Source organism: Bombyx mori, chromosome 7 (genome assembly GCF_030269925.1).
Source record: "Bombyx mori chromosome 7, ASM3026992v2".
In the NCBI taxonomy this organism is placed as follows: Eukaryota; Metazoa; Arthropoda; class Insecta; order Lepidoptera; family Bombycidae; genus Bombyx; species Bombyx mori.
In genome coordinates this window covers 8,017,022-8,038,078 of record NC_085113.1, presented here as the reverse complement: position 1 = coordinate 8,038,078, position 21,057 = coordinate 8,017,022, and the positions used below count along the sequence as shown (strand labels likewise).

Below are 21,057 nucleotides of genomic sequence, written 5' to 3'. Positions count from 1 at the left end.
AGTAAAACCTCATATGAGTCGTAATCCCTGGTCCTCATTTTATTCGATACCTGATTTGCCAATTTAGAATATATTTTTTTAGACCGATAAACCTCAATCACGAAATGGATTATTTAATCGTGTATTTGAGTGTCGACTTTGTTTTCTATAGGCGTCGTGGCCTAACGGATAAGTCGTCCGGTGCATTCGTGTTGAGCGATGCACCGGTGTTCGAATCTCAGGCGGGTACAAATTTTTCTAACGAAATACGTATTCAACAAATGTTCACGATTGACTTCCACGGTGAAGGAATAACATCGTGTAATAAAAATCAAACCCGCAAAATTATAATTTGCGTAATTACTGGTGGTAGTCCTCGTCAGTCTGCACCGGTAGGTACCACCGCCCTATCTATTTCTGCCGTGAAGCAGTAATGCGTTTCGGTTCGAAGGGTGGGGTAGCCGTTGTAACTATACTGAGACCTTAGAACTTATATCTCAAGGTGAGTGGCGCATTTACGTTGTAGATGTCTATAGGCTCCAGTAACCACTTAACACCAGGTGGGCTGTGAGCTCGTCCATCCATCTAAGCAACAAAAAAATATAAAAAAAATTGTGGCTTCTGAAAATTTACAAAATCCTTCATTAAAAATATGCTACTGCAATCTACAGGAGCAATGGGAAACTAATCGATCTAGTGGCCGACGCCCGTAAACATTTTTGTTGAGTGCTTGTGTTGCTGTAGTACAATTAATCTGACTTCGCCTTACGGGTGAGGGCGAAATTCACGCTGTGTTGTTTTTAGTCTCCAGTATCCTCTTCACACCAAACAGTTAAGTTATATCAAGCAATTGCAAAAGTTTAAATTGAACTAAAAATACTTACAGCTGAAAATTATGAATTCCAAAATATAAAAAAACAAAATTGTAACAATTTATATATATTCTCATTCTTTACATAATATGTAAATCAGTAACAAAGAAAATATGTTTAAATAGTTTTGACGCTCTTTCCTTTAACATAGACTTGGAGGATATTTCTATCGTCCCCCAAATAGATGAACCTTTGGAGAAGGCTCACGGCATGTTCTTCCTTGTTTTCGTCTACGGTATACTCGTACTCGTCTATGGGACCGCCGGGAGCGTATGCGTCTATTAGTAGCGCGTCGAAATCCTTGCCAACTTCAAAATTTCCGATCTTATCATCCAAATTCAGAGCTGCCGGGAGAAAACATTACGAATTTAATATTGACTAGCTGTACCCGTCCGCTTCGCTGGGCATTTAAAATTAACATTATTAATTCTCAGCCCCACAAAGATCATCATTAACGCCCCCGCAACAGTCCAACACTCATATAAATATTAGCCTGTCCATTAAAGTACATGTATTTTCTACATGGATACCAAGTTTCAAGTCAATCGGATGCATGGTTCCGTATTTATAACGGAATATCCGTAAAAACCACTATAGATTTATATATTAGTATAGATTAACTTTATATCTTTGTCGAGAGACAAGCTCTTAAGAAGAGAGATAAGCCGAATGCAGACTATGTTTTAGTTTAAATTAATTTATAGTTTTCTTAGCTCTATTGTTATTATTTTATGTTTAATTAAATAAGTTAAAATCTGACAGCAATAAAGGCTTATTTATTTACGATTGATGATTAATTGAAGTTATACTATGCACCTTTAGCGCCACCCAATGTTGCAAGATAAAACGCTTCTTTCCAATCGAGTGAATAATTATCGGCACCTTGTAGTTCCAAGCACGTAGACACATCCATCGTTCTGCGCACGGCGTCAAGTATTGTCGCACTGTCGCCTCCGGACACGTCTGAATAGAAAAAATACCAATTATAAGCGTAATTTTTTTATTACTGTACTAGCTGACCCTTCAGACTTCGTAGAGCCTCAATCGATTAATAAAAGACCTACACTTTTGTATAAAATAAACTTAAAACAAACAAAAGCAATCCGTCCGACGGGGGACACATCAAAGGAAAAACAAAATTGTTATTTTTATTTAATTCCGAGCATTTTCATATTTATCTACCTTTTAAACCTTCTCTGGACTTCCACAAATAATTCAAGACCAAAATTAGCCAAATTGGTCCAGCCGTTTTCGAGTTTTAGCGAGACTAACGAACTGCAATTCATTTATATATAGATAGATTTAAAAGATTATCAACGGTCATTTACAATGAAATTTTAGAAAAATCATAGTTTGGTTATGTGCTAATCGAGTGTTAAATGGTACCTAAATAAAATAACAAAATAATTTAATCAATTTATTTCCTTGGAGATTTAAAATAATAATAGATTGTTCTATTTTCTGAAATTAAAGAAATTTAATTAAATTTTTTTTAAGTAATATAATTATGAGTTACCCTTAGTGCCAAATTTATATTTGTTAGAAAAAAAAACAAATATCTATTCAGGTTTTTGGGATATATAACATATATAATAAAGGTTTTGCAATAAATTAGATATTTTAATTTTGAAAAATAAAAAAAATAAAGTATAAGTTTAAGTAACAATCCAGTATCGGGGCGGATTTTTTTCAGGTGCACAGGAGCAGTATTAAGTTTAAATCCGGCCCTACGTATCAAGTAGGTTTTAATAGTTGATACGGTAGATTAATATAATTTAAATGATTCGGTTAGGGCGCGGCATGGTGAGACATCCTCAATTCACATTGCATTATTTATATCTGAATTTGCAAAACATTAAATTCCAATACCTGTTCCAAGACCAACGACAATATTATTGTCCAGAAGCTTCCTAACAGGACAGAGGCCTGACTTTAGGCGAGTGTTCGAAGCAGGACAGTGGGCTACGGAGACTCCTTTCTTTGACAGTAAATCAATCTCTTCATCTGTTAGATGTACAGCATGTGCCATTATACACTGGAACATATATTAGTATTTTTTTTATTGCTTAGATGGGTGGACGAGCTCACAGCCCACCTGGTGTTAAGTGGTTACTGGAGCCCATAGACATCCACAACGTAAATGCGCCACCCACCTTGAGTTCTAAGGTCTCACGTATAGTTAAAATGGCTGCCCCACCCTTCAAACCGAAACACATTACTGCTTCACGGCAGAAATAGGCTGGGTGGTGGTACCCACCCGCGCGGACTCACAAGAGGTCCTACCACCAGTAAAAAGTAGTAGTAGTAGCAAATAGAAAATGCTTGATTGCGATAATTTAAGTCTAGATTCAGTTTCTAATTAGATTCAGAAACTTTCCTAAAACATTTGGCATTCAGTGGTTGGCTATACCAGAACTTGTCACATACAACATTTTAACTTGATACTTTTGAGATTAGAGTATTTATTTCTATTATTTATCACTTAAACATATTGATGACATGACATAAACTAAGAATGAATATGAATATGTTCATTAGTCATTGTATGTATCATGTAATAAGACGTAAATTTAAAGAAGTAAATACCAAAATTATTTTCTACCTTTTCATGCAAAATTTTACTCTTGTCATAAACTTCACAATAACTTTTGCAGCGTGGATTTATTTCCAAAACATAATTTATTTCCTTTAAATTTTCACACACATGACTCTGTAAATAATAATAAAATGCTGAAAATTAAGACCATAAATAAAGAATAAATTATAATGGGTTACTTATCTTTTATCATATAAAAGAGTTGTATAAATTTTACATTAAAATGAAAGTGATCCCAGACACATATAGCCATCACAACTTATATCAAAACAATAATTTGTATTCTGTGATTGTTAGAAACAATTGCTTTTCCAAAAATCAAGAGTCAGGGGTCTTAATTGTTAATGTTCAACTTTTAAAATATATTTTAATATTGTTAAAGAACATGTTTATTATTCACCTGCATACTACAACCATATTTGTTAGCGATCATTGCGAGTCCACTTAACAGTTGATGATCACAACTGACAGCAAATCTTGGTGTGACAACTGGTTGAATTAGCTCATTCTGAAAATAAAAAAGAAGCATTTTAACTATAAAATTAACCTACAAGTTATATTTGAATTAAGTTTGTTATGGTTATTGAAAATGAACGTTTATTGGAATCACAAATGACAAGTGGTTAGAGGTCTTGGTATTTGACAACAACTATGAAGTTAGTAACTAATATCACAATTACAGCTCAGTTCAGCAATTATAGCTCAAGCCTGTATATTTTAAGTTTCTGTTCTCTGCTAAAGTAATGAAAACTAAACCACATTAACAAATAAATATAATGTATGAAATGAATTCCAAGCTTACTTTGTAGTCTAGTACTTTCTGTACAAACTCTTCAGTGTCTTGCAATTCCTTTTCTGTGGAATTATAGTATCCTGCATCATTCTGTAAATTCATGCTGACTTTTCCAACAAATGCCCTTTGATGATACTTGAGGACACTCTTCACTAGCTCTAATGTACCATCCAAATGTAATGATCCAAAGTAGCAAGCTGTGGTTGTGCCATTTTTTAACAATCTTTGCTGAAAATGTGAAAAGTTTCTTATTTTTTTATTATGTCAAATACTGATATAGACATATTTTTTAGTGTTGCACAGCATATTAACAATGAATAGATAATCTCCGATAGCTTTATTCAGTCAAGCACAGTCATCAAAATAACATTATAAATGTAAAAATGTATTTGATTGCTTTTACATTTTAACTTCTAAAACAATCTTAACATTTTACATACACATTGTGAAGGGTACAGAAAACGACAAGATGCTATTTCTGAGGGATAGTAAGATTTGTATAAATTATTTTATAAAAATGAAGGACAGGAATGAAGGAATTGTACAACTATAACTAGTAACCATAAATAAGGATACCAGTAATACATACATAGGCTTCCTGCTAACTAAGCTTTGTTAACTCGTTCTCATAGAAGAAATGTCAATTACTCATAGAAGAAAGTAAGCCAGCTCTCAGGAAACGCTATAAACTTAATTTAAGAGTAATTTGGAATTTGGTAAAATTTCCTCTGGAAATGCAATGCAACCAATTTTTTAACAATAAAGGAATGTCTTGAATGTTATATACAAACTTACAACAACTTGATCATAGACTTTACTTGCAAATACAGTGTCACTGTACTTCTTTTCTAATGGGAATGTATATTTGTCCAGCCATTCAAGTAAAGGTCTGTCTAAGCCGAGGCCAATGTTGGGGAATTGTGGAGCATGGATATGACAGTCAATAAATCCAGGAATTATTAATTGACTATCACTTAGATTTATTACAATGTGCTCACTGAATTTACCAGCACTGAGAAGCTCTTCAAACTCTTCAATTGATCCTTTTTGTGTTATCTGAAATATTTTGTGATTAAAACAAAATGTAATGTCATTAAAACAGAACATTAACGTGCAAAGGAATGGTTATGCTTTAAGGTTAATTAAGATTTAATGTGCACTGACACATATGTAACATTTATAATGTATTTTACTTCCAGAGATAAATATGTACATGTAGCTCTTAAAGATGTTATCGAGCAACTTAAGTTAATACTAACATAAAATGTTCAGTTGTAATTGTTTTCTAATATTTTACCTTTCCATTTTCAATAGTCAAAAACCCGAAACATACAGAAAGTTGTCTTTTGTTATCGGAATGAGCGTAAGCACCAACAAAGGTATGTTTCCGGGTCATTTTTCTATTTTCAGTAAATTAAACTTACAAAGTTACAAGTTATATGACATTAGCGATAGTTGAAATAATAATTATGAATGATGATAGGTAATTATTTTTCAACTTTATCAGTAGTATAATTTGTTCAACTATGTACATTCAAAAGTCAAAACAACTTGCCACTAGACATGTGTAAGTAATGCGAGTGATATTACTCGGGTAATATTACTCTACGATGTAATGCAACATCACACATTACGCGAAGGAAACAAACATCACACTATCACCCATAGATTATACACTTAATATATTAGAGACTATCACCCAACATGTTTCTTTCTTTGTCGTGTAATGTTGCTTAATACACGAACGGAACAGAGCGAGCGAGACAGACCGATCGACGCAAAATAAATGAGCAAGCGACACGGAATTATTCCTAGTGATTTTGAACCGTATGTCCTGGCCGCTAGGTACATTTTTATACCTATGGTACGTCTGAATTTTAATATAGGTATTTGTGTTTATATTTTTCATGCGCCCAGCCGGTAGCTCCCCGCAAGTACTTACTTAATTTTTTATTCGCAACTTTTGTAAAATCGCTAGTCGCTCGTAATTGTTTAGTAATATTTCATATTAATTTTTGGGTTTGATTTGAATTACTTAAGCACTTGTTTGAAGATAGTTTAATTATTTGTTTTAATGCGTGTTTAATAAGTGAAAGAAATAACGGCGTCTAAATGAAAGTACAGTCCTCCTTGGATGCACTTTGAGGATATCGCGTCGAAACAATGCATCTACTGCTCTCGTATATTAACATTATTGTCGAGCTCAATTTGCAGTCTAAGTCGCCATATGAAATCCGTTCATCCCACAATAAATTATATTAAGTAAAAAATAAAATTATTATATTATTAAGTAAGTCAATCTCTGTCAAGTAATATAACAGTGTATTACAATGCAAAGTTCATACTTTGTATTGTAATACACTACTGTAATGACACACCCGAATCATTACTTATGTGATGTGTTGATACACATCACCTAGGTAATGATTCGGGTGTATAGATACAATGTATTCGTCGTCACAGTATCTATTGAACGCACCGAGTAATGTTAAGAGTGATGTGTAATGTTTTCGAGTAATATCACCTGTCTGTAAAAGTGATGTCATATCACATTACATTGGGAAGTGATGTTTTGCGCAAGTCTACTTGCCACTTGACAGACCTCGCTCCCCCCGCCTTTGCCCGGATATTGCTGGGGAAATTGATAGGGCACTGTAGTGTTTGATTTTTCGGCATCCGAATATATTTCTGTTGCACAGTATATTCACATTATTATTGACTTCTAGGGGCTCCGGTAACCATTTAACACCAGGTGAGCCCTGAGCTCGTTCACATTGCCTTTGAATTGCCTTTGAATTTCAATGTAGAATGTCAACAATATTTACTGAGCAGCTCGTTTTGAATGGAAATTTACAACAAATAGTAAGTAATATGTATTCGATTGCTCTGTGGAAACGTTTTCCTAGTAGTAGTGTTTGTTGACATTTTGTGGTTGTATGAACCATGATGGAAAATTATATTATTATTTGTCGAGTTCATTGGAAATGTTTGTGGAAATATATTTGTTTACTTTTAGTTCACATCTTATTAAATTATTTTTCTGACGTTTCTACAGATCGTCCTATGGTAGCTATAATCGTTATTATCTTTGCCTAAATGAAATTTCAGAGAAGCTATGTAATACTATGTATAATAGAACCCTATGGTTAAGATCTAAGCCGTTGTATACCTACTGTGTTATAAGATGCTTTCGGTATGTACTCAGGATCGATCAATATTTTTAAGAGGATCTCCTGGCTAAGCCTTTGCTCACCCACCTGTCCTGGTAAAACTGGAAAGGCCTTCGGGCCACCAGTAATCTCAATATAATTTATTTATTTATTAGATCTACTAATAATAAAAAACACGTGTGGCACTCGAGGGCTGTCTCGATAAAGCTATTAAATTGCATTTTTTAACAACTTATGCAATTATAATTAGAAAATATTAATTTAATATTAAAACAATAATAAAATAAGACCCTCTATATTTATAAACATTAACAAAAGCAAAACATTAACTGTCCCCTTAACAGGTGACATTAACTGTCCCCTTTTACTGGTGGTAGGACCTCTTGTGAGTCCGCGCGGGTGGGTACCACCGCCCTGCCTACCTTAGAACTTATATCTCAAGATGGGTGGCGCATTTACGTAGTGGATGTCTATGGATTCCAGTAACCACTTAACACCAGGTGGGCTGTGAGCTCGTTCACCCATCTAAGCAATAAAAAAAAAACACTCATAAGCTAGACCGCGTGAGAGATGGGCAGACTTTTCATGATGCGCATGCAGTGCGACGTCACGCTGCGCGCTTATTCACAAACACTACACAAGCGCAACCTGTGAATGTGTTGAACGCGAGCTATTTGGTAGGCGGAATGGGGGTGTTAGGTTTTATTTTCGTTACAGAATTTCTTGATTCGGTCGCCGCGCTCAAAGCCCGCAATAAAAGCTATGCAATATCTTAATACATTATACTAAAAAACAACATCCAATCCACGCGTAACTTGTTAAAAATAACACTTACCTTGACTAAAGAAAAGAGTTCATATTAAAATGAGGTTTGCCTTGTTGTAGTTATTTTATAAAGGAGCTGGTGCCATGAAGTTTGAACGTGGTCGATGCCGTCTTTCCAGTGCATGAATACTCCAGTTCGAGCGGTTTGTTTCCAGATTACAGATTGTGATAACGCTGCCAACGTGAGAGCTTCTTCTAGTCGATTATGAGTACGTCGTGATTCTTCTAGAGACTGTATAACAATAAAATTTAACGTAACATTTGTACATGTTAATGTTTGAGATTAATGATTGGTAGTGGTGTACCTAATTAACAGTGTTTAAACTCCTAAGGCCCCCGGTTGGGGCAGAGGTCTTCAATAGTATTTCGCCATTGCAATCGGTCTTGCGCTACGCGCTTTACTTCGGGCCAGACCAGAAGTAAAGTATGTATTTATCTTTATCAAGGGTAGGCAAATTTGAGATTAGGAAGTAAATTGGCTGTTAAACGATGAAATGTCAAGAATTAAGCTGTCATTCTTTAACATTTGTATAGTTAAAAGTTGGGAAATTTTAACCATGGAACGCTACACTCTTGAACAAAAAATTTTACTTGCGAAATTTTACTATCAAAATGGTGAAAATTTTACTGTATCACTTCGTAAAATTTGAGCAGCTTTTCCTCGTAATCAGGCTCCTTCTGAGACAGCTGTGCCTAATTTAATGGCTAAATTGGAGGCTCGGTGTACTGTTGATGACAATAGACCAAAACAATACGCTCGTAGTGGCCGTAGTGATGCAAACATAACCGCTGTACAGCAAAGTGTTGATAATGAGCCTGGAACATCAACGCGTCGACGTTCGCAACAATTGGACATCACCAGAGGCACTTTGTGCAACATTTAGCATAAAGATTTTCATCTCCACGCTTATAAAGTTCAACTCGTTCAAGAATTACAGCCGGACAACCATTGCTTGCGTCGAACGTTTGTGAATTGGCTGTTTGAAAAACTGAACGAAAACAACGCATTTTTTAACAAAATCATCTTTAATGATGACGCTCATTTTCAATTAGGCGGTTATGTAAACAAACAAAATTGTCGCATATGAAGCTCACAAAATCCACAAACACTCCTCCTGGGGGTTGGTGCTTCCCGCTTCCGTAGGTTTAACCCGCGATTCCCTACAAGTGACCCCTGGGTGGTGCTAAACGGGAGCCGAAAACATAACCGGTGGTAGGACTTAGTCCGACTGGCTGGCGACCACCCTCCAACTAGAATCCGCCGCCAAATAGCCTAGCTGTGTTCCGGCGTGTGGGTTGGAGAGCCAGTTCTATCCCTTCCCTTTCCCCTTCCTTGTTGGGGGTGAGTCTTGGTTACGCCTGGAACTTGCGGAGCAGACGTGCGTGCGAACTCGCGGGGCGTGATTGTTTGACGGGGGTATAGGGAGACCCAGTGAAACGGTATCCGCTGCCGCCCGCCGGTCAGTAGGGGACCTGAACCCGGGTGTCTCTACTAAACTCCGCCCCGGGAAGCTGTCCCGCCAACCGGTGTAAAATTCTGCCGTGCGGTCGTCGTGCCGGAGTCGGAGACCGGAGTGGATCCCGGCGATCGCACGCAGAGTGGACTGGGGGCCCTTCCATGCCCTGCGTCAGTCTCTCACGCAACCCGTGGTCGAGCACGTACTATGTTCCGCGCTTCATTCAGGTGTTGCCTCGATCTCACCTCTAACATCCTACCTCTCCTAATCCTACTCTCCCGAAATATAACAACTTAATGAAGTCGAAAAAAAAGAAAAGGGTTTTACAGGCGGCTCCCCATTCCACATTTAATGTGGATTTCAGCAATGTCAGGGGCCTACATAGCAACCTTGACGCCGTACACCACCACCTTGAGACGGCGCAGCCTGCCCTGCTTTTTTTAACGGAGACGCAGATATCTGCTCCGGATGATACCTCATACCTTGAATACCCCGGCTACGTATTGGAGCACAACTTCCTGCGTAAAGCCGGGGTGTGCGTATTCGTCCGGGCTGATGTCTGTTGTCGCCGTCTTCGGGGCCTCGAACAACGGGACCTGTCCCTCTTGTGGCTGCGCGTAGATCACGGGGGCCGTAGCCGAATCTACGCGTGCCTGTACAGGTCCCACAGCAGTGATGCAGGTTCAGCTCTGTTTGAGCATGTGCAAGAGGGGACTAACCGCGTGCTTGAGCAGTACCCATCTGCGGAGGTGGTGGTTCTTGGAGACTTTAACGCTCACCACCAAGAGTGGTTGGGGTCCAGAACCACTGACCTCCCGGGTCGGACTGCCTACGATTTCGCCTTGGCCTACGGCTTCTCCCAGCTGGTGACACAGCCCACCCGTGTCCCAGATATCGAGGGGCACGAGCCTTCTTTGTTGGACCTTCTGCTGACCACAGATCCGGCCGGATACAGTGTGGTGGTCGACGCTCCGCTTGGATCGTCTGATCACTGCCTTATTCGTGCTGCCGTTCCACTCTCTCGTCCTGATCGTCGAACGACGACCGGGTATCGAAGAGTTTGGCGGTATATGTCAGCAGATTGGGATGGATTGCGTGAATTTTACGCATCCTACCCATGGGGGCGGTTCTGCTTTTCCTCTGCTGATCCTGACGTCTGTGCGGACCGTCTTAAAGACGTGGTGCTCCAGGGGATGGAATTGTTTATTCCCTCCTCTGAAGTGCCCGTTGGGGGTCGCAGCAGACCCTGGTATAACAATGCCAGCAGGGATGCTGCACACCTCAAGCGGTCCGCATACGTGGCATGGGATAATGCCAGGAGACGTCAGGACCCTAACATCTCAGAGGAAAGGCGGAAATATAACGCCGCTTCCAGGTCCTACAAGAAGGTTATTGCCAAGGCGAAGTCGGAGCACGTTGCTAGAATTGGCGAGCGACTGAAGAGCTATCCCTCTGGGAGCCGTGCTTTCTGGTCGCTCGCCAAAGCTGCAGAAGGAAACTTTTGCAGGTCTAGTCTCCCACCACTACGCAAGTCCGATGACAGTCTGGCCCATAGTGCGAAAGAGAAGGCTGACCTTCTGGTCAAACTCTTCGCCTCGAACTCGACTGTGGACGACGGGGGTGCCACACCACCGAACATCCTCCGGCGTGATAGTTCCCTGCCCGAGATCTGCTTTACACAGTGTGCAGTCAGGCGGGAACTCCGACTCCTGGACGTCCATAAGTCGAGCGGGCCAGACGGCATCCCTGCAGTGGTTCTGAAAACGTGCGCCCCTGAGCTGACGCCTGCGCTAACGCGTTTGTATCGCCTCTCTTATTGCACTAACAGGGTTCCGTCTTCATGGAAGACTGCCCACGTCCACCCTATCCCCAAGAAGGGTGACCGGTCGGACCCATCGAGCTATAGGCCTATCGCGATAACTTCCTTGCTTTCCAAGGTGATGGAGCGAATAATTAATATACAACTCCTGAAGTATCTGGAGGATCGCCAGCTGATCAGTGACCGACAGTACGGTTTCCGTCACGGTCGCTCAGCTGGCGATCTTCTTGTATACCTTACTCACAGGTGGGCTGAAGCCTTGGAAAGCAAGGGCGAGGCTCTTGCTGTGAGCCTTGATATCGCGAAGGCCTTCGACAGGGTCTGGCATAGGGCACTTCTATCGAAGTTACCATCTTACGGAATCCCCGAGGGTCTCTGCAAGTGGATCGCTAGCTTTTTGGATGGGCGGAGCATCACGGTCGTTGTAGACGGTGACTGTTCTGATACCATGACCATTAACGCTGGCGTTCCACAAGGTTCGGTGCTCTCCCCCACGCTTTTCATCCTGTATATCAATGACATGCTGTCTATTGATGGCATGCATTGCTATGCAGATGACAGCACGGGGGATGCGCGATATATCGGCCATCAGAGTCTCTCTCGGAGCGTGGTGCAAGAGAGACGATCAAAACTTGTGTCTGAAGTGGAGAACTCTCTGGGGCGAGTCTCCGAATGGGGTGAATTGAACTTGGTTCAATTCAACCCGATAAAGACACAAGTTTGCGCGTTCACTGCGAAGAAGGACCCCTTTGTCATGGCGCCGCAATTCCAAGGAGTATCCCTGCAACCTTCCGAGAGTATCGGGATACTTGGGGTCGACATTTCGAGCGATGTCCAGTTTCGGAGTCATTTGGAAGGCAAAGCCAAGTTGGCGTCCAAAATGCTGGGAGTCCTCAACAGAGCGAAGCGGTACTTCACGCCTGGACAAAGACTTTTGCTTTATAAAGCACAAGTCCGGCCTCGCATGGAGTACTGCTCCCATCTCTGGGCTGGGGCTCCCAAATACCAGCTTCTTCCATTTGACTCCATACAGAGGAGGGCCGTTCGGATTGTCGATAATCCCATTCTCTCGGATCGTTTGGAGCCTCTGGGTCTGCGGAGGGACTTCGGTTCCCTCTGTATTTTGTACCGTATGTTCCATGGGGAGTGCTCTGAGGAATTGTTCGAGATGATACCAGCATCTCGTTTTTACCATCGCACCGCCCGCCACCGGAGTAGAGTTCATCCATACTACCTGGAGCCACTGCGGTCATCCACAGTGCGTTTCCAGAGATCTTTTTTGCCACGTACCATCCGGCTATGGAATGAGCTCCCCTCCACGGTGTTTCCCGAGCGCTATGACATGTCCTTCTTCAAACGAGGCTTGTGGAGAGTATTAAGCGGTAGGCAGCGGCTTGGCTCTGCCCCTGGCATTGCTGAAGTCCATGGGCGACGGTAACCACTCACCATCAGGTGGGCCGTATGCCCGTCTGCCTACAAAGGCAATAAAAAAAAAAAAAAAAAAAAAAAAAAAAAAAAAAAAAAAAAAAAAAAAAAAAAAAAAAAAAAAAAAAAAAAAAAAAAAAAAAAAGAAAAAAAAAAAAAAAAAACCATTACATCCAAAGAAAGTGAACGTATGGTGCGGTTTGTGGTAAGGCGGAATCATCAGCCCGTATTTTTTCGATAATGAGCAACGAAACGCCGTCACCGTGAATTCTCTGCGCTACCAAACCATGATAACCAATTTTTTGTGGCCACAATAGGTTAACGTTGACATCAGTGACCCTTGGTTCCAACAAGACGGCGCTGCGGCGCCACAAGTCGTTCAAACAATTCAGTTATTGCATGAGAAATTTCCCGGTTGCGTAATTTCTCGATTTGGCGATGTCAATTGGCCACCTCGTTCATGTGATTTATCGCCGCTGGCTCATTTTCTCTGGGGCCATTTGAAAGAGCGGGCTTACGTGAACAACTGACGCTCTGAAAGATGAAATTCGGCGCTCCATTGACGAGATAAGCGAAGCTTTGTTGCAAATTGTGATTCTAAATTTTGTAAAAAGAACGGACGTGTCCCGACGTGCTAAATGTGGACATTTGCCAGAAATCATATTCCATCATTAATTCCCATAATTCTAGTTTACATTGGTATCAATAAAACTGAATTTGTCAAAAAAAAAGTGTGTTTTTAAGTCAATTTACTTCCTAACCTCAAATTTGCCCACCCTGTATTTCAACAAAACTTTAATATCATTTTCACAGAGTTCAAGACGTTAACTTGATAATTCACATACGCATCAAAGATCGATGATAATACAGCAATTCTATAACTTCGCTCTAATGTCCTTACCAGTATCAACAGTATAAAGAAAAAGATGAAATGAATTGTTTCTTCGGTTTGCTATTTAAACGCGCTTTTTTAGTTTTTAAACTACGTATTTTATTGTTAATGTGGCTTACGATAACGTAAAGAAAATTTGGTATAATAGTTATAATTTTAGGTAGGTACCTGATTGAGCAAGGATGTCGCTGATCGACCGGAAAGCTTTAATGAGTTAGCTTTTAACAATAGCCATCGAGGATATAAGCTGCGTATCAAACGAGCGTCTGCTTCGAGTCCTGTCAACTCTTTGTCAGCAATCGATCGGAGTTCCATTATATCTACTACCTGTACAGTAAATTCATTGATACACATAGGGCGATGAAAGAAATATCGCACATTATAATTTTGCGCACCTCCTGATGGTAGGGCATGTCTGGTGGTTTTTTACTGCCTTGTTGGGTGGACGAGTTCACGACCCGCCTGGTTTTAAGTGGCTTTCGTAGCCCATAGACATCTTCAGCGCTATCATCCATCTTATGATGATATGAGATCTAAATCTCAGTTTTATAGTACAACGGCTGCCCCATCCTTCAAACCGCAATGCATTACTGTTTCACGGCAAAAATAGGCAGGGTAATGATGTCTGTCCGTACGGGCTTAAAAGACATTCCACCAGAAGTGAAAAAGGGCTTGCATAATTGTCCTTCACGTTTTAACAACGTAATAGAAAGGCATTCCGGTCCTTAGATTAGGATAGTCCGATGCAATTGAGACTTAGCTCTCATGTCTCCAAGTCATTGGCGGCATTCATACTGCGATGCCTATGGGCTCAGACAAACGCAAGTCGTGAGCTCACGTTCGCATCTAAGTCATTAAAAATTACAGACAAATTCATTTTAAATCATGTACATCTATTTCAGATATAATAAAAATACTACCTTTCTTAAATCGTCTACTTTTCTCGCCAAACTTTCGAGCATTCCTTCGGCTAGTCTCATTGCACTAATCAGCGTTGTCAGCGACCCGTTGTCAGTTTCGCATGACATCCAGCTCAATGCTTCATTTTCGAATCTCTTTGCTTTTCGTTCAATATCGACTCTAAGCCAATAAGTCCATAATCCAACTACTAAACGACGGCGACTTTGTCCACCGGATTTTCCCGATTCCAAAGCATATTCAGCAAAACGGCTGATTTCTTGAGGAGTTTCTAATTGGAAACCCGCATCCAAAATTAAATCTATGCACAAAGCGTAGTACCAAGTTTCACAAACAAGCGAAATCTGATTGTGACCCAAACGCAATGTTAGTCGGACAACATCAATTGCTTCCTCAATACGGCGTCGGGCTAACAGGACGTAAAATAAATCGGGAATAATATCTAAAGAAACCGTGTAGGCTTGGAGAAAGCGACTAATAGTAAGTGCTCTAAATCCTGATCGAGCACTTTCAGCGAGCTTTCCTCTGCAGACTCTTGCCTTGAAAGTTGCACTGAAAAGTTTACCAATAGCATACAGTTCTTCAGCTTTAATTTCTTTTTGTAACTGTCTGAGTGACTGGCATGCTAATTTTTCAATTTTTTCAGTATTCTCTGAAGTGCCGCGGTCTATTTCCACTTGAATAGCATTACTGTATGTTTCACATAAATCTATCAAGTTACACTCTACTCTCTGTACATAATCTAGAGCCGTCAGCGCAGCGTTTCTAGAAAGACTATCGTCACCTAGCGTCGAGTACAATAATGTAGTGACATTGAGAAAAAATACCGCATCAGATTTCATGAGTTTCTGGCTTAATCGGTTTTTTCGTTTTTCAATTTTCATGAAATTAAATAATTTATTTAACGATATGAAACCCGATACTTTCAGGAAGTTGAAGTTGTAAATTCGCGATGCTCGAATTAAATCACGCTTTGCTGCAGTGAGCTTTCCGCAAATTAAGCATGCTGCTGCTTTTATTGATAATATTTTTCCCAAAAACCGTTTTTGGTCAAGTACGCTTAAGATTTCATTTTTTTCCAAACACATTCTCTCCGCTTCTTCAAGTTTGGGGAATACTTTTTCAGTATTATTGGCAAGCAAATTTAAGTAGCAGTATTTTATCGTAAAATCAATCAATTTTATTTTCTGTTCCGCTTTTTGCGCATGATACATGAGTTGCTCGTATATAACAATTTTCAATTCTGCACAAGTACATTTATTGAAGTTTATATGAGAAACTCCTTTTTCGATTCTAACATTGAAAGATTTATTATGATTATCAGTTAAAATATGATCTTGGCTATCAATAGCGCCAAGCGCATTCCAATCACTTACTGTTTTTGCTTCAGAGACTGCGCGAAGCATATCGAAAATCTTGTATGACTCGAAATTAGTTAAACTGGCTTTTCTAAAATTTAAACTGGTCATTGTAACTCTTTTTATTGATTTTTTTAACTTTATACTAGAAACATCATCGGTACTCTTTCTTTTTAAAATTGGCGTGAAATTGTTATTTGAAGCTTCATCATGAAATACTATGTTATCACTTGGTCTTACAGTCGTACCGCTGTCTAGAACGCTATTAAAATTCGATTTGAGTCGATCGGTACTTTTCATTTCTAAATTTGTATCAGTTTCATTCCAGTCACTATTACTGCCCGTATCACTTACCTTGTCCTGTAAATTACCTTCATGGTCGGTTTCAAGTGACAGCATGTAATTTTTTGATTGTACTATCATAATAGTACCGCCGCAACTTTGACATTTTTGTCTGTTAGTCTCCAAATAGTTAATAATGCGAGCGTGGAATTCCTTCTTCTGATTCACTGGCAAGAGCTCGTAGCAAGTTTTTCTCGCGTTTTTGTTTTTGAATTTCATAACTTTACAAAAAGCATACTTAGGAAGATTCTCCCACGCATCAGGATCATGATCAAATGAACAATCACAAGCCAGGTTAACTTGTGGCATTGCATCAGAGGATGTCGTGGAAGTTGACGTATTATTACGATACCATTTCCTATTTACATTTGCGCATGATAGTATGCGCATAGCAAACAGTCTCTTGATGGCTTTTGCGGTAGTTAACCAATCGTTATTGTACATTATACTTTCCAATAGAATTCTCGATACGGTAGTGCCGACAATCGAAGCTATTTTAAGTAGCAGTTGTTGGTACGGAGTGAGGGAGTCTATTTGGATCATAATTAACGCGTCTAAATTTTGACAATTTATATTTAAATTTAATTCAGATTTTTTTGTAACGATGCAAATTTCGACAAATTCTTTGCTGTCGTTTTTTAGTAATTCATCAAGCGTCGATTGGTCCGACATACGCACAGCTTGTGGTTGTAACAGACTCGTTTCAGGAAACTGTAAGTCTTCGGATTTAAATTGTTCAATTTCATCGTCTTTTATTTTCTTGACTTCCAAAGCTCCTATTGAAAATAAATGAATAATAAAACTTTCAACGAATCCTGGCATTCCTTGACATTTGATTCTCAATGCATTACACAAATCGTTAGGTACAGCATCGATATCTAATATTTGACAAGCTAAGGGAGCTATCCAGTTTGAAGATAATGGCCCTAAAACAATTTTTCTAATGCTGTTGTGAGTAAAGACGTCGTAGAGCCAATTTTGAATGGCACTAAATTTCCCGCGTGTCACAGAAAAAACCGTAAAAATCTTCATTGTAGTGAACATTAACTTTACAAACTCCCACGAGAAAGAATCAAGGTTTTGTAAGTCATCTAAAAACACGACATGAGTATTTGCAATTGCTTTCAAGAGCTTCATAAAAACTTGTTTGGTTTTTTCTTTACGCTGTTGTTCGTTTAAAGACTGGATCTTGTCTTGATAAGCGAAACGAACGCGGATTATCTTATTTAAATAGCATAAGTCTTCATTATAAACTTTAAGAAGCTGTACGATCTTTTCTTCTTTGACAAAACCATGTATTGGCTCTTTAAGATCTAACATTTGATTGACAATTTCACTTAATGCTAAATATGCATTAGCAGAGTGGATGGAAGTTAAATTGATGTACGTTACATGATAACTGTAGTTTCTGGCATAGCGCGCCATCCACTCTAAGGTTCTTGATTTTCCTATTCGTGATTCCCCTATCAATAACAGAGCGTCGAACTGTCGGAATGACGTATTATTTTGATCTAACCAACTTTGGTAACACTCTATTTCCTCTTTACGATTTAGCAGTGGTGGAATTATTGGTATTTCATATATTTCTTTTGCCCGAATATCTTCTGTGTATTCAAAAATCTTTCCAGGGTGAATTATACCTTTCAATTCGGTTTTTGGTTGTTGAGTAAATGCATTTGTGGACATTTTGCTTTGAATAAAAGTAGTTTCATCGCAAGTGATTTTATTTCTAAATTTGCACATGAGCCTAGCAGCTTTGTTTACAGTAGCTCCAATGACGGTAAATTCTTGCCTTAAAGGATGACCCACCACCCCGCAATATACTTGGCCTGTAGTTACCCCTACCGAGACTTCTCGAACCCCACCTAAAGCTGAAACTGATTTTTTTATACTAAATGCGCACTTAAGAGCAGCTTGCGCTTCGGACTCGTGTTTGTATCCTCTTAAACCAAAGATTATCAACATCATAACATCTTTATCGAAGAGAATAATTTTATTGACACATCCCATTGACTTGTAAACAATTTCACATGTTATCTGATATGAGTTATTAACAATTGTAATCAGTTGTGGAAACGGACATTCTGTGGGTTTTAAAGTAATGAATAAAATGGAAACTTGTCTCATTTCTGTAAGATATTCGAGAGGCTGATGTGCATCGATTTGAGTTAGTATCGGTCTAATCATAAACTTTCTTAGTTCAGAGCCAATGTTTTTCCCTTCAGCTAATAAAATTGCTTTACGCAAATTAAGCATCTCGATCTTTTTCGACAAATCTACATGGCTCAGACCATCAGAAGTTTCCCAAGAATGATCGGGAAGATTCTCAACTGCCGCACATGTCTTCCTAATTTGTCTGATCATACCACCGAAGCCTATGAACGGTTTCATAACATCGTTCTCGCGAGGGTCGTATAATATGGCCTTAATAGTAACGTATCCATTTTGTTGAATGGTATAGTCATAATTTCTTGAATAGCAATGCCCCCATGCTGTGGGTGTCAATGTCACTTCTCCTGATGCACAACAACTTTCGGCTGCTTTGGCTTCTTCTACGGGTAAACCAAATAGCACATAGTTCATGTCAATTCCAGTGCCTATTGTGGCAAATAAGAGGTTTCCAGCCGCGATTGCTAATTTAACTTTTAGATTGACTTTGACATCTGTTTCGTAGGAAGAGTACGAATGTTGTATAACTAATGCGCAGGCGATAACGTTATGAATTGTATGACAAAGAAACGTTCGTTTGTCGGTCTTCCAGAGAGCTAAGAATGCATCGCCGGAGAATTTTAAAACGTCTCCTCCATAGGCGTATATTAATTCTATGAGCGAGCCCAAGTACGTATTCAAGGTGACTGTGAGTCTGTATGTTCCTCCTTTACCAGTATTGTTGTAGCGTTCCGAAAGGGCGGTATACCCTGATACGTCAGCCATTAGGACAACGCCGACGAAACGCTTTAAATCGTTTGTATCAAACCTAAAATGAAAATCTTGTCTATAATCTTCGAGTATAATCAAATTAAATACGGAGCATCAAAGATGATACAATCACAATTATATATTATGTCAATAAAATTGAGAATTTGGCTTTTTTATTGTGTAAACAAACGAACGAGATCACGGCCCATTTGCTAGAATTTAGCTATCGGAGCACATTGACATCATAATGTCGCAAATACGTTGAGACTCGAAATCTGTCTCAATTGTTTAGTAATTACGCACATTAGAATTTGTGAGGGCTTGATTTTTAATCTACGATGTTATTACATTATCGTAGAAGGCTTTCGTGAGCATGTGTTAAGTGCGTATTTCATTAGAAAGATTGACGTGCCTGCGGGATTTGAACAACCAGGAAACGAAGCGAATGGCCACGAAGAGTTTAGGTTTCAGGTGGAATTCAGGCGGACCGGGTAGGCTGTGGCTGTGTGTGAAAAGGTAATGACAAAAGCTGAACTTTACGTGTAAGTATTTACTGGTGGTAGGACCTCTTGTGAGTCCGCGCGGGTAGGTACCACCACCCTGCTATTTCTGCCGTGAAGCAGTAATGCGTTTCGGTTTGAAGGGTGGGGCAGCCGTTGTAACTATACTTGAGACCTTAGAACTTATATCTCAAGGTAGGTGGCGCATTTATGTTGTAGATGTCTACGGGCTCCGGTAACCCCAGTAAAAAAAAAACTTAAATTTTTAAATGTCTCACTTTTCCATCAATAATATTTCATCAGGGACAAGCGTAGAAAGTATTAACGTCTGCTGATTCGTTAGCTTAACTTCAACGTCTTGATCGTTTTGGTCGGAACATTCACTGTTTCTCTCAAAGAACTGTTGCACCCAATCCTTTATCTCGTTGTACTTGGGTTCGTCGTCAGATTCTTCCTCTTCTGCTTCGAAATCCCTTTGAGATATTCGTTTTCCATAGTTTTGCCATTTCCCTGTGTCCAAGATTATGTTCATGGAGTTTCTTCGGGATTGGGCGCGTGTTTTACGAAAATTCATATCTTATTAACGTTTATTTATTTACACTTAAATTTTGACGGGTGCCTAATAAAACGAGGTTGTATTTATCATTAAAAAAATCACTAATCCATAAGGTTACGATACACATAATATGTTCTCTAATATAAATTGACTTAAATGCTATTTTTATAAAAATAAACAGAAACAAATATGTAGTAGAATAATGTATTTTTTTAATAAATTGTTTTCGGGTGTTGTCATTACTCTGATGACGTTTAAGAATAAAATTGTAAGTTTAAAAAGAGTTTGTATTTGTTGTACCGTAACAGATTGTAAGCTAATTCCTAGGAAGGATCTTTGGATCCCCTTAACTTCAGCGATTCTCCTCCAAAACATGTTTGAAAAGGGCATAAATAGCAGCTTGGCTGTGGAATCACCATTGTCACGCGCATGACCATCATGATTTACGTTCAGGTGAAACACAAACTCATCTTCCAGCAATTGAAATAAAAATAAAACACATATAATTTTTTAAGTTGACACTTTTAATATTACATGTAACCAGTATATTTTTTATTAGAGAGAGAGAGAGACTGTTATTTACATAGGTATATGAAGATAAATTGCTAAAATTGTTTGGAATCGTTTAGGATCCAA

The 21,057-nt window shown here is 39.1% G+C and overlaps 1 protein-coding gene across 2 annotated transcripts; it reads right to left on the bottom strand.

Moving 5' to 3' along the window:
- Positions 1-902: 902 nt before the first annotated feature.
- LOC101735528 (guanine deaminase) lies at positions 903-20,661 on the bottom strand. Of its 2 annotated transcripts, XM_004931302.5 has the most exons (8): positions 5,538-6,557; positions 5,036-5,296; positions 4,250-4,468; positions 3,848-3,955; positions 3,454-3,561; positions 2,721-2,886; positions 1,668-1,814; positions 903-1,195 (listed from the first exon to the last, which is right to left on the bottom strand). In XM_004931302.5, exons 1-8 carry the CDS (start codon positions 5,634-5,636, stop codon positions 969-971), a joined length of 1,335 nt encoding a protein of 444 aa, XP_004931359.1. In that variant the 5' UTR covers positions 5,637-6,557; the 3' UTR covers positions 903-968. The 2 variants fall into 2 exon arrangements, with proteins under 2 accessions (XP_004931359.1, XP_037867949.1); XM_038012021.2 differs by lacking the exons at positions 903-1,195; positions 1,668-1,814; positions 2,721-2,886; ... (2 more) ...; positions 4,250-4,468; positions 5,538-6,557 and adding exons at positions 8,246-8,467; positions 13,997-14,155; positions 14,749-19,423; positions 20,144-20,661 and having other exon boundaries at positions 5,261-5,296.
- Positions 20,662-21,057: the final 396 nt, after the last annotated feature.

Excerpts from the sequence above, each read along its gene's own strand:
- LOC101735528 (XM_038012021.2), bottom strand. The coding sequence starts at position 20,439 with ATGAATTTTCGTAAAACACGCGCCCAATCCCGAAGAAACTCCATGAAC. Across the intron at positions 19,424-20,143 it reads GAAATATTATTGATGGAAAA|GTTTGATACAAACGATTTAA; the intron begins GTGAGACATTTA and ends TTTTCATTTTAG. Across the intron at positions 14,156-14,748 it reads AAGTAGACGATTTAAGAAAG|GTAGTAGATATAATGGAACT; the intron begins GTAGTATTTTTA and ends TTTACTGTACAG.